We start from the raw sequence: 13,848 nt of genomic DNA, 5'->3' as shown, positions 1-13,848 counted from the left end.
ATCGGAATATTGTATTCAGTTCTAGGTATCGTGGTTTGAGAAACACGCTGATAAACTAGATAGGGAGCGTCCAGAGGAGGGCAACCAGGATGATGAAGGGCTGTTAGTCCATATCATATACGAATTAGCTGAAGAAATGAGAAGTTTAGCCTGGGGAAGAGAATATTCAGGGGTAGGGGACTATGATAGCTGTCTTTAAGCCTCTGAAGGGATGTCATATTGAGGAGAATTAGACCAGTTCTGTTTGTCCCCAGACAGCAGAACCAGAAGCAAAGGGTAGGAGTTGCAAAGAGAAAAAGCTTTCTAACAATTAGAACTCTCAAAGTGTCATGGCTGTCTCAAGGGGTACTGGTTCCCACTCCTTGGAGGTCTTTGAGCAGGGGTACCTTATAATGAGGGTTCTGGATATATATGAGTAGAACTAGATGGAAGCTGTAGTCCCCTCCAACTCTCAAGTTCTCTGATTTTGTCAATTATCCTTTGGACTAGACACTTCCCTGTCCTCCCTTCCAATTTGGTGATTTGATAATCTCTCCACAAAATCACACACAATCTGTACTTATTTAGTTTAAAACTAACTTAATTCTCTCTTTACTAGGTACTGGTATTTATTGGCCACAAAAAACCCTTCTCTTTTGGGGTGTTCTCCTTTAGGCTTATGCCCAACGAAAAGAGAGAATATGGTACCTGCCTCCATGTACCAGCCAAAGAAAAATTCCAGCAGTGAATATGCCATATATATGCATATGGTCTTGTTAGATACACATTGTATACATGTATATGTCTTGGCCATTATCTACTCCCTTGAGCTACATAATCTCCCACCCCCAAAGATGGTAACTGGGAGCAATGATTTATATTTATCCAGTGGTTCAAAGCTTACAAAGCACTTTTGTAGACAAAAATTCTGTTTTGATGATGAGTCCTAGAGCGTACCCTGATATATCACAGCCCACCATAGTCTGTAGAAAGAAAAACCAGATATATGATATAGGAAAAAGAGACCGACAGGGAAAAATATGCTCTGCCCCCCTCGAGAAAGAGATCAGTAGAATCTTTCAGCAACCACATCCGACCGCTAAGAGGCCAAATAGGATGCTGAACACCATGTTGTCAAAAAACGCTCGAAAGTACATTGTCTCGTTAAGTCCTCCATCCAGTGAGGCAAATACGATGAACATTACTTTCCCCAGTTTACAGATGAAGAAACTGAGGCTTGGAGAGAATAAATGACATTCTTAAAGTCAAACAGTAAATATCAGAGGTTGGATCTGAACCCAGGTCTTCTTGCCTTAAAGTCTAATGCTCTATCCACTGGGCCAAGCTGCCACAACATCTACTCCTCTGATATAGCTACAATATAAAGTTAGTCCCTATTTTGTACAGTGGAGCCTTACTATTACATTTGTTTTAGAATGGATGTCAGTATAAGGGGGTTTATCTTGGATTCCATGTAGGGTATTTTACCAGCTTCACTATCTTTGTCACCTAAGTGGTTTCACTATATGTCCTAAGGCAGAGAGCCCAAAGCTACTATTTCTCTTGCTAGAAAGTTCACTGAGGAAAACAAAAATCAAAATAAATTCACAATACCTTCACAGTTGTGTTTTTCTCAAATTTGAAAGCTTTAGTCTGTCCATTCTCCAAGTATACCTTGAGAACATTGGGCATACATAGCAGAGCATTCCCCTGAAAAACAAATTATTAATTAGAAACCAATGGCAGGAAGAGAGAATCTCTGTTCCTTAATATTACAAAATTTTCAATCAGGTCGATATCTAAAAAACAATCAATAATTCCAGTTATTTAAAGATTAATTATAGCATTAAGCCTATATGTCATATACTATGATAAAGGGGGGAAAAGGGGGGAAAGGAAAGGTAGACTTCTAATTTTTTAACATCTAAGGAACTCAAAGTGGAATAGAATCAGATAAAAATAAGTCATGCAATAGCCAGATTCTATTTCATTATAATACTATTTTCTGTATTATTTATTAATCATTGTCTGTTATATTTGACTATTATTTTGGTTTGCAATATTGTTTTGTGTGGGTACTTTATAAAAGACAATCTTTGGCTTCCTCAAGGGTTATTACTTTTTTAAAAAAAATTCTTTTTGAATTATAGACTTGAAAAACATAAACAAACTAACATTTCTATTTATAAACAACAGAAGAAAAGAATTATATATGAAATCATGAATATACTTTATGTATAGCTATTTAAACATACATATACATGTACAAATACACACACATACATGTATGTATGTATACACATACGTGCCTATGTATATGATTTAACACAGTTTTCCAAAACTGGTCTGCTTATGTGTGTTCTCTTCTGATTCTTCTTTGGCTTTTCATGTATTTAAATAAATGTTTCATTGATGTTCTTTTCTTTCTTTTTTCAAAAATAATCATCATCACTCAAAATTCCGCTTTCCAAACTCTGCTCTCCATCCTCACCCCGACCCAGCTCTCCCTTGTAACAAATAAGTAGTCAAACAAAATACATCTATACATTGGCTGTGCCTGAAAATGTACATCTCATTCAATACCTCTGTTCCATCATCTCTGCCAAGAGGTGAGAGGCATGAAATATGAGTGTTCTGTGTTTCCCCCCACTTTGGAAATTCCTTTATGGCTCATTCATTTTTCCCTCTAATACTGGCTTCTACTTTCTTTTTTGGAATATAACACCAGAATTTCTCCCAGTTTCCCTCCTACTTCCCCTTCTAAAAAGTCATGCCATTTAAGAGGAAGAAGAGACAGAATATAAGCAAAACTGATGAGTACATGAAAAAGTCTGAAAATGTGTGCGGTGTGCCACAGTTGTGTCCCTCCTACCCCAGAAAGGAAGGGAGGTGGAGGGGAGGGTATCTTTTCCTATCCATTCCTTGGGGCCTTATTTGTTCTTTGCAATTCTGCAACATTTACTGTTTTTGTGGCTGTTCTTTCCATTTACATTGCAGTAGTCCGAGTGCATATTGGTTTCTTGGCTTAGCTTATTTCGATCTGCATCAGATTATATAAATCTTTCTATATTTCTATGTGTTGTATTTGTCATTTCTTATAGCAGAATAATATTCCATTCCAGTAATGTACCACAATTTGTTTAAACATTCCCCATCTGATGAGTATCTATTTTATTTTCAATACCTTGATATCACAGAAAGTGCTGTTATAAATATTTTGGTCTGTATGGGGACTTCTTATCAATGATCTCCTTGGGGTATAAGTCTAGTAATGGAACCTCTTTTAAAAAACAAGGAAAGTTTAGTCACTTTATTTATACAAACTGTTTTCTAAAATGGCTGTACTGATTCACAGCTCTACCAACAATGCACTAGTGTCTGCTTTCTAATTCATTCTGCTACATTCCTCTATTTTATGTATGAATTCATACCATTCATATTTATTTTTATGATTGTCAATTGCATAATTTCCTCCATCTTGTTCTCTTATATATTGTCTCTCTTTCCTTCTTGCCCCTTCTTGGCAAAGGAGGTAGAGAAAGAAGGCTATGAACAAGACCAGTAATTGGTAATGAAGTGCTTATTTCTCAGTGTTATTTCTCAGCTCTTATTTTCTTCCTTAAACCTAGACTCTAGTTTCCAATGCTTATACTTTTTTCTCTCTTTTTAATCCCCCTTTTAAGATGAACTCTCCAAAGCTGCAGTTTGTCTTGTTTGTGATTATTTCCTCCAATGTCTTCCCTCTTAAACTTTCTCTTCTCTTTCCCCTTTTTCTTCTCTTTCCTTCAATATGTGTTCATTCCGCCTTTGTCTGGTTTATATATGATTGTGATTCATGAGATGTCTCCCCACCCCTTCCATGTTTGTATATATTTCTTCTTGTGAATTTAAATTATGCAAAATTATGAGTTCTTCCCCATTCTTCCTCACCTCTTTCTTGGTATATTCATTTTTCCTCTATTTTATTTCCTCTTAAAAGTAACAAGACAGAATGAACCACAAAAGCTAACATTTATATAGTGCTTATTATGTCCCAGGCATTGTGCTAAGTGTTTTATAATTATTTTCTTATTTGGTCCTCACAACAATCCTAGGAGGTAAGTACCATTATTACCCCCTTTTTTACAGATGAGGAAACTGAGGCAAATAGAAGATAAATGACTTGCATGGGTTCACACTGCTAGTAGGTGTCTGAGTCCAGATATGAACTTAGATCTTCTCGACATCGGTCCACTCTGCCAGCTATCTAACATAATCCCAAACCACCAGCAATCCCTATGTGTATATGTTATTTAACTCCTGCTGTGATCTTTGCATATAGTGGGATTCTGTACAAATACTTGTCTCTTTTTCCTCACCATAATATAAGCTTTTCATTATCCTTCTGTTTCCTCTAATTGTTCATATATCTTTACCAGGTTTCTCTTGTTTTCTGTGTTTGCTCAGCTAAAGTTTCTGCTTAGATTTTGTCTTTCTTATCAGGAATATCTGAAATTCTGCTTTCTTAAAATTCCATTTTGGCCCCTATAGGATGATACCCAGTTTTGCATGCTAAGTTATTCATGGTTGTAAGCCTTCATCCTTTAACTTTTAGACTACCATATTCTGAGACTTTCTCTCCTTAAAAGTAGTTGCAACATAGTCTTGTATCACTCTGTTTGTTTCTTTGGTACTTAAAGACGCTCTCTCTCTTTCTAGCTGCTTTCAGTTTATTTTTTTTTTTGACATGGAAACTGGATATTGGCTATGACATTACTGGATTTTGTCAATGTTTGATCCTATCATAATCAAAGAGACATGAACTTAGTTACCTTAAAATGATTATTTCTGTATTTAAAAAGACTGGGATAAAGAGAGCCTACATTTTGTACTTAATGTAGACTTGTGAAAAACTAGGCAGTAACTTCACAGTGCTAAAGAGAGGTTGTTTTTTGACTGCTGAGATTTTTATACTAGGCAGTATTAGTATTCTTTTGTGAGGCTGCCAATGCTTAGAGATATTTTAGTTCTGAGTGGGAACTCATCAATGACTGATATTTAGATTGGGTGAACACATAAATTTCAACTCCCATCATGCTTTAATAACTCATGCAAATTTTCCCGGAGTTTCATTAAATAATAGTAGAGGAGTAGGTTGGACCTGGTAACCTGCATTATTATAGCTACAATTTAAATCATTCTCCCTCCATGCAATGATTGCAGAACTCAGAAAGGTATCATAATGGATATTGTCATGGCTGATAAAACTCAATAATGGCTTATGACAAGAAAACTTTTATCTTTTGCCCCAAATAGCAAACTCTTTTCAGTCTTTTACAAAGTATTTGTTACAAAGGAGGACTTTAGGGGTGGGGTATATTGAATATAGGGGTGTAATTTGGGAAGGGGAGGACTGGTTGGTAATGATAATGACAAAAGAAAGAAAAGAGCATCAGTGAAGCACGTTTTTAAAAATACATAGAAAAGAGGCAAAGGAGATTCAGAAGGGAGTGTAAGCAGACTAGTTTTAGAAAAAATGTTAAATTTAACATGTACTTTAAAAAACAGCTGTACAGAATTAAAGTCATCTATAGTCATATGAAAAAAATGCTCTAAATCACTATTGATTAGAGAAAAGCAAATCAAAACAACTTAAGGTACCACATCACACCTACCAGACTGGCCAATATGACAAAACAGGAAAATGATAAATGTTGGAGAAGATGTGGGAAAATTGGAACACTACAGCATTGTTGGTGGAGTTGTGAACTGATCCAACCATTTTGGAGAGCAATTTGGAACTATGCCCAAAGGGCTATAAAAATGTGCATACCCTTTGACCCAGCAATACCACTTCTAGGCCTGTATCCCAAAGAGATTTTAAAAATGGGAAAAGGACCCACATGTACAAAAATATTTATAGCAGCTTTTTTTGTGGTAGAAAAGAATTGGAAATTGAGGGGATGCCCATCAATTGGGGAATGGCTGAACAAATTGTGGTATATGAATGTAATGGAACCCTTTTGTGCTGTAAGAAATGATGAACAGGCTGACTTCAGAAAAACCTGGAAAGATTTGTATGGTCTCACGCTGAGTGAAGTGAGCAGAACCAAGAGAACACTGTACACAGTAACAGCCACATTGTGCAATGACTAATATTGATAATTTAACCCTTCTCTGCAATATAAGAATCTAAGACATCTCCAAAGGCCTCATGATGGAAAATGCTATTCACATCCAAAGAAAGAACTATGGAGTTTGAATTCAGATCGAAGCATTCTTTTTGCTATTTTTTCTTCTGTTGTATTTTGTTTCTTCTTTCTGGTGGTTCCTCCTACTGGTTCTAATTCTTACTTACAACATCACTAATGTGAAAATTTCTTTAATAGCCTATGTATATGTATAGCCTATATCAGGTTGTGCGCCGTCTTGGGGAGGGAGGTGGGGAAGGAGGGAGAGGAAAATTTAAAACTCAAAAGCTTATGGAAGTATTGTTGATAAATCAAAATAAATTAATAAAAAAAAACACCTACCTCATAGAACTGTGAAGATCAAATAAGAAAAATAAACCTTAGAGTATTTTAGAAAAAAAAAACAGCTGTACATAAAATATGTTCATGGTATCATATACGGTGTTCTTTTTTCAGTTCTTTTTCAGTTCATGTTTGTTGATGTTTTTCAAGTTTGTAATACAAATAAGAGAAAAAATTTCAAACTAAAAATAGTTTTACAAAGTTGTCTTCAAGCCTCTATGAACCAATACAGAGTTAAGGGAGCAGAACTAGGAGAAAAAGTTATATAACGAGACAACAACATTTTTAGAGAAAAATAACTTTGAAAGCCTTTAGATCTTTGATAATGCAATGATCAACCAGGAGTCCAGAGGACTGAAGGTGAATCATGACATCCACCTCTTGGCAGAGGTTAAAAGAAGGATAAAATTTAATTCAATTTAGTTCAATTCAATCAACATTTATTAAGTGCCTACTATGCACTGGGTTTACATTCTAAATTTAAAATGAGACACCCATTTTTGGATATGGTTCTGTGGGAATTTGTTTTGCTGGACCATGGAAAGATAATTAAAATAATTAATAAAAACCTCCCACAAAGTAGTCTTTTCCCAATGTCTTTAAAAGTACCCCTATTTCCAGCTTCTTTTTATTTCCTTCATAACCTATTTTGCTGAATATGGATTCTTTTTTTCAGTAATTCAGTACTATCACAAGCCCTTCTCACGCTTCAGATTCTGTCACTTAAGAATCTTTCCTTAACTCAGCAATAAACGAAATGAGTAAAAGTAGTCAGAATGTTGCTGTCTGAGAACAAGTATAGATTCTCATGGCAAAGCTTTAAGACTAAAAACCACAAATTACTAACTTGGAAAGTTACTGTATTATTAACCCATGGTTTATGAACCAAGAGTGGCAATACTTTGTCAAAGCGTATGCCTGGGTCTCCTAAAGTGATTTTAAACTAAGCACATCATAAAAATGTCAGCACAAGCTTTAGTGTGATTCCGCATTCTCTCACATCCTAATGGGGCTCATGGATATCCATATTAATATGTGAACGTAATTAATAAAATAATGATAATGGCTGGAATCTCTAGGATGATTCATTGCAATCTCAACGAGCTAATGTTTACAGACCTGAGAATGACCATTCACAAGAACTTCTTCAGCAAAGTGCACTTTAACAGGATTGGTCTTTAGCCTGGCTCTCTTCTCTTCAGTTAGAAAGGAGGACTTAGGGACACCCTGTGGAATAACAGGTTAAGAATCACAACATTGACCTCTGGAACGATGATTTTAATGATTGACATAGGTATCTTTCATATTATTAAAATTAATTTTCTTCACAAACACTGAGAATTTAAATAATATCCACAGGAGAAGATGTACCTAATTCAGATATAGTTCTGAAAATATTGGGACTCCCTCTATATTATGCAAATGTAGGGACTCATGCCACCTTGCCCTCATCTTTTTCCTTCAGGGAATATTTCCTCAGGGCCTTGAGGGTGGTGAACATCTGATAAAAGGCACTGTGCCTAGTCAGCTTTGATTTCCAAGTCCAACTCCAGACCATTCATGCTTGGGAAAGTCAGGGCTTTCAGTACTACATGGAAGGAAGGAAGGAAGAAAAGGAAGGAAAGAAAGGAGGAAGGAGAAAGGGAAGGAGGAAGGGACAAAGGAGGGAAGGAGAAAAGGAAGGAGGGAGAGAGAGAAGGAAGGAAAACAGGAAGAAAGAAGGGAAGGCATGAAGGAAGGAGGGAGGGAGGGAAGGAAGAAAGGAGGGATGGAGGAGGGAGAGAAAGAAGGAAGGAAGAAAAGAAGGAAGGAAATAAGCATTTATTAAATACCTACTATGTGTCAGGCACTGTGCTAAGCACTTTACAAATATTATCTCATTTGATACTCAGGACAACCCTGGGAGGTAGGTACTATTATTATCCCCATTTTGAAGATAAGGAAATGGAGATAAGGAAAGGCAGAGGTTAAGTTTACACTGCTAGTAAGTGCCTGAGGCTGGATCTGAACAGGTCCTCCTGACTGCATGCTCACTGCATCACCTAGTTGCCACTAAGTCAGGGTCTCTCAATTCAGAGAGGTAAATGACCCAGAAAGTTGTTAAGGAAGCTGTGGGCTATGATCTTATACCATCCTTTCACCCTCAGTGCCTCAGTGCTTTCATTTGGAAAGAAAATATTCCATCTCCTGCCTCTGTTGACCTGGGACACAGGGAACCACCTGGTGACTGCGCTGTGTTCTCAGTCTTGAAGCTTGGTGGTGGTAGAAGCGAGCTGTGCCTCCTTGGTAACTCACTGTCAGCCCCCCGCCCCATACCTCCGTTTGCTCCCTTTATTATCTCCCCACGTCTACTCTGCCCTGATCAAACCTGGCACAGAGTACCACACTCAAGTCTGGGCACCCCATGTTAACAAGGCTGTTAACTGACAGGCTGAAGAACAACAACCAGAGGAGGGCAACCAGGAAGATGCAGAACCTCGAAACCATGACACGCAAGGACCGGTGAAAGGAACTAGAAATGTTGGGCCTGAAGGGGAGAGGACTGGGAGGGGGGGAGGTAGAGGAAGAGGAGGCATGATAAGTGATAAGAAGAGGAAGGGCTGCCCCGGGGAAGGGGATGTAAGGTTCATTGTCTATTACTCACCCAGTTATTGTGGCCCATAGTTTAAAAAAAAAAGAGGCACTTAGAATGATTTCAGCATAAAGCAATATCTGAAGCAGAGACTGTGAGGGTGGGTAAGAAATGTTTCATAAATTTATTTTATAGAACCTGAAAAATTTACTCAGGTTTAATATTAATGAACCATAGTGGTTTTCTTTTTTCTTTCTTTTTTTTTTGTGGCTAGGCAATGGGGTTAAGTGACTCGCCCAAGGTCACACAGCTAGCAAGAGTTATGAATCTAAGGCTGGATTTGAACTCAGGTCCTTCTGAATCCAGGGCCGGTGCCCGATCCACTGTGCCACCCATAGAGGTTTTCTTAAGGAAAATAATTGGAAGGTACTATACATGGTAAGAACAACAGCATCACAAAAAACGAAATTTATCCTATTTTAGCATGCATGAAAGGACACATTACTAATTAAAGAACAAACTAAAAATAACTTCAGCAAAAGCAGACCAAAAAACGAACACATCAACCAAGGGGCACAGTGAATGCACTCATTCTTCCACCTTAATAAACAAAGGAAAGAGGTACATTTTCTCAAATACTTCTTTAGAGCCAAACTTCTTGACCACTATAATGGCAGAATATTTACTTTCAGGTGTTTTTTTGTTGTTCTTTTCATTTGCATATATTGCTTATCATGCCACTAAATGGCTAAGGCCTTTGAAGAAAGGAAAGCAAGACCTTGGCTAATGCAAATAGGAAGAAAAAGCACAGATTTCTATCATCTCTTCCATCTTCCTAAAAGTATGATAACAATCATATGTTACTATCAACTAGATGGCATGCAGTGGATAGACGACTGGACCTGGAATAAGGAAGACCTGAGTTCAAATCCAACCTCAGAGTTTTAACTAACTGTGTGACCCTGGGCAAGTCACTTAACCTCAGCCGTCTCAGTTTCCTCATCTGTAAAATGGGTATAATAATAGTACCTATCTCCCAGGGTTGTTGTGAGGATCAGATGAGACAATATTGGTAAATTGTTTTCAAACCTTAGAGTGCTATGTGAACGTTACCTGTGATTGCCAGTCTCTTCCTAGTAATAATCTCCTACCATGTATCCACCTACTACTGAACTTATTCCCCTCTCCTTGGGAGAAAGACCTAGGATAAAAGCACTCAGCTCAATTCCCTTTTATGGAATCATTCTTTGATTTAAACTAAGGGGCTTTGTTATTGTTCAGTGGTGTCTGACTCTTTGGAGTTTTCTTGGCAAAGATACTGGAGCGGTTTGTCATTTCCTTCTCTAGCTCATTTTATAGATGAGGAAACTGAAGCAAACAGGGTTAGGTGACTTGCCCAGGGTCACACAGCCAGTAAGTATCCGAGGCCAAATTTCAACTCAGTAAGATGAGTCTTCCATACTCCAGGCCCAGCGCTCTATCTACCGAACCATCTAGCTGCCAGTACTTAAGGAACTTAAGTTCTTTCATTAGAAGCTTCTCTTTATTAGAAAAGTCCCAAGTAAGGCCTAGGCATGGCGTGCAGGTGGTGACTAAAAACCATAATGAATAATGAATGCACAGTGAAAGAACATAAACAGTTCACTGACTGGAGGGCCAGCTAATTCAATAGATGAGAGAAGAAAGAGAAAATTAACAATAACATTAGTTAGAATAGTTTATATAGTGCTTTAAGGCTTACAAAATATTTTGGACACACAATCTCGTTACTACAGCTCCTTTTTATAGAAGAAAAAATTGTTTGAGAGGGATTAGCAATGTTCACACACAGCTAGGTGGCACCATAGTGCACAGAGTGCTGGGCCTGGAGCGTGGAAGACTCATCTTCCTGAGTTCAAATCTGGCCTTAGACACTTATTAGCTGTGTGACCCTGGGCAAGTCACCTAACCCTGTTTGCCTTAGATTCCTCATCTCTCATGAAATGGAGAAGGAAATGGCAAACCACTTCAGTATCTTTGCCAAGAAAACCCCAAATAGGGTCATGAAGAATTGGATATGACTGAAATGACTGAACAGCAAAATGTTCACACAACTAATAGTTCTGCATTTCAGTTAAATACATCAATAGCACAAGTATAAGTTGGAGGAAGGAAGAATTTCATGTGGAAAAAATCTGGAGGTTTTCATTGACCACAAACTTAATTATCTACTAGTGTGGTACAACCAAAAAGCAAAAAAAAAAAAAAAAAAAAAAATCTAATGCAACCTAGGTGACATTAATAGAAGAATAATGTCCGGATCACAGGAGATAACAGGCCCACCATAGTCTTCAGTGGTCAGATCACGTCAGAGCACTGGATTCATTTCTGGGCACCTCAATTAAAGAAGGATAGTGACAAACCGCAGGGCACTCATAGGGTAACCAGGAGAATCAAAGGTCAGGAAACCATGTTCTGTAAGGACAGTTGAAGGAGCTAGTGTTCAGCCTTCAGAAGACCAGTCCAAATGAGTACCTGGGTTTGATTCCTGTTCTTCCTAATACTACCTCTCAGGATTCCCATGCCAAGACCACCCATCTCTTTTTATATACTGTTAGGATATATTCTGTTTTCCAGAGCTAAGGCCCAGCAAACAGGCTTCGCCCTGAGCGTGGCATAACAACAATCCTTTGTGCTCACCCTCTGGATGATCCAGCCACAGCAAAATTCCAGAATTGTTTCATACAGCCCCAGGCAGTCCCTAAGCTCCGACAAGCACCTGCAGGACCCATGTTCCGTTCTTGAAGCCCTGCTATGAACCAAACTCGTCTCCTTGTTGCTGTTAGCCCTCGTGGTCAGGGCTACAGCTCCCTGTGTAGCCATTGCTATGAGTATTAAGATTTGGCCTCACTAAAGCAGGTTTCCTCCTAGAGGAGGCTTTGCTGCATGTCTAGTCTCCCTTCTACAACAGAATAAAGAAAGCTCTTTTGCTTATGACTGCTGTTGGCCCTATTTTTAAAATTTTGTTTTTATTTTATTTCTTAGAGTTAACTATGGTTGTGATGACCTGTGTAAGCTCTTCAGTATTTTTAGAGTTAATAGCGGTTACATAACCTCTGTGACTCCTTGGTCATTTGTTCGCAGACTTGACATACCCATATGACTCTAAGCAAGTTATTTAAGCACTCTGGGTCTCAATTTCCTCATTTGTAAGATAATGACTGTAGCACTCACCTCACATACTTGAGAGGCTTAAATGAGATCATATCATCAAATGGGTCATGTCACAACTGAGATAATACATGTAAAGCACTTTGCAAACCTTAAAACACTTTATAAATACTAGTTATTATCATTATTACTGGTAACAATAATGTTAATAAGATGATGATATATCTAAATTATTTTTACAAATCTTAAAGCTCTATATAAATGTCAGTGTAATCAGCCTTTCACCCAAGGCTGGAATATTTTGAATGTTGTTACGCAGGTGGAAATAGAGGTTACTGCTAATGGTGAAGAGATTTTTGATTTGATGCTAAGCATCTGTGTGAGGGGAAGAGTGGAAGGGAGAGTTTTGTGGAAAGATACACATAGTTCAAGACATTCTTTTGGGGAAAAAGAGAAAGACTTTGGAAGCTACCAACATGGAAGAGAAGTTGGCACTTCAAGGTGTCCCCGATTTCTAGCTTGCCTCCTTGGTGACTTCATGTGCAGAAGTTCCCCTTGGGTAGGATTAAGGCCTCTCTCTTGGGTAAGCTGAGCTCTTACTTCACTCCCATCTACAGAAACGTCACTCTTGTCTATCTTCTGGTATATTTTAATCTGTAGAACTTCCTTGATTTCTCTTTGCTTAGATGAATGGGTTTACTCACTATTTGCTTCTTCAGTGAAAGTAGCAAAGAGGGCCAAGAGTGAGAGTTTTACACCACATGAACAATGACCTATGTGTATAGAGTCAAGTTATAGTACAGACTAACAATTCACTGCCATTCTGACCAGTGCCATTTTGGATGATATATGACAATATTAGCCAACTAAGCATATATTATCCACTAGAAATAACTAAGGTGGATGCAGATGCCCTGTATCAAAGGCCACATATCTACATGATACCTAGGCAGCTGGGTTGTGAGTAAATGGGAGCACGGCTGATAGCGTGAGGCTTCCACCAGACAGCAGGCCAGCATTACACACGAACCTTGTTTCACAGTACTAACCTTTTCTGCCTCAGTTATCTGTGGGTGATTGGGAATGAGAGCAAATGGCTGATGCAGGACTGAAAGAAGTCAGGAATAGCAGTGATGCTAAAGGACTCAAGTTCCAGAATATAGAAGGTTCAAACTGTTGACACAGTGGGAGAGGTTGGGATTGTGTAATAGAGTGCTGTACCAGACTGTCACTGATCCCACACATAGTACCACCAAGTGCTTGGTGTTAACCAGCACATGTCACAAAATCTTTACATGATGACTTTGGACATATGGGTCAAGAGAGGGTTCTAGGGCTACTAAGAAATAGGCTTTTTTGGCCCAAGATAGCTACAGATGTGTGTGACTTCTCATAGCTACTATGAGGTATGACAGCTGTGATCATTTTATACAAGGAAAGATGCTACCAACTTATGCTGCATATCCAGAGAATGGAATCAATAGCAACGCAGCTAGATGGCGCCATAGTGCACAGAGTGCTGGGTCTGGAGTCAGGAAGACTCATTTTCCCGAGTTCAGCTCTGGCCTCAGACACTTACTAGCTGTGTGATCCTGGGCAAGTCCCTTCACCCTGTTTGCCTCAGTTTCCTCCTCT

The 13,848-nt window shown here is 38.4% G+C and overlaps 1 protein-coding gene across 1 annotated transcript in view; it reads right to left on the bottom strand.

Annotated features, from left to right (window-relative positions):
* Positions 1-13,848, bottom strand: part of FRMPD1 (FERM and PDZ domain containing 1) — a 76,779-nt gene that overhangs the window by 29,564 nt on the left and 33,367 nt on the right. Inside the window, exons 5-8 of the mRNA XM_027859087.1 lie at positions 13,457-13,472; positions 10,906-10,921; positions 7,611-7,718; positions 1,594-1,689 (exon numbers count right to left, since the gene is read on the bottom strand). Of these exons, the coding sequence (XP_027714888.1) occupies positions 1,594-1,689; positions 7,611-7,718; positions 10,906-10,921; positions 13,457-13,472 (236 nt within the window). The remainder of the gene's footprint in view (positions 1-1,593; positions 1,690-7,610; positions 7,719-10,905; positions 10,922-13,456; positions 13,473-13,848) is intronic.

Source organism: Vombatus ursinus, unplaced genomic scaffold, assembly GCF_900497805.2.
Source record: "Vombatus ursinus unplaced genomic scaffold, bare-nosed wombat genome assembly UNPS02014158.1, whole genome shotgun sequence".
NCBI lineage: Eukaryota > Metazoa > Chordata > Mammalia > Diprotodontia > Vombatidae > Vombatus > Vombatus ursinus.
This window is presented reverse-complemented; position numbering and strand designations above follow the sequence as displayed.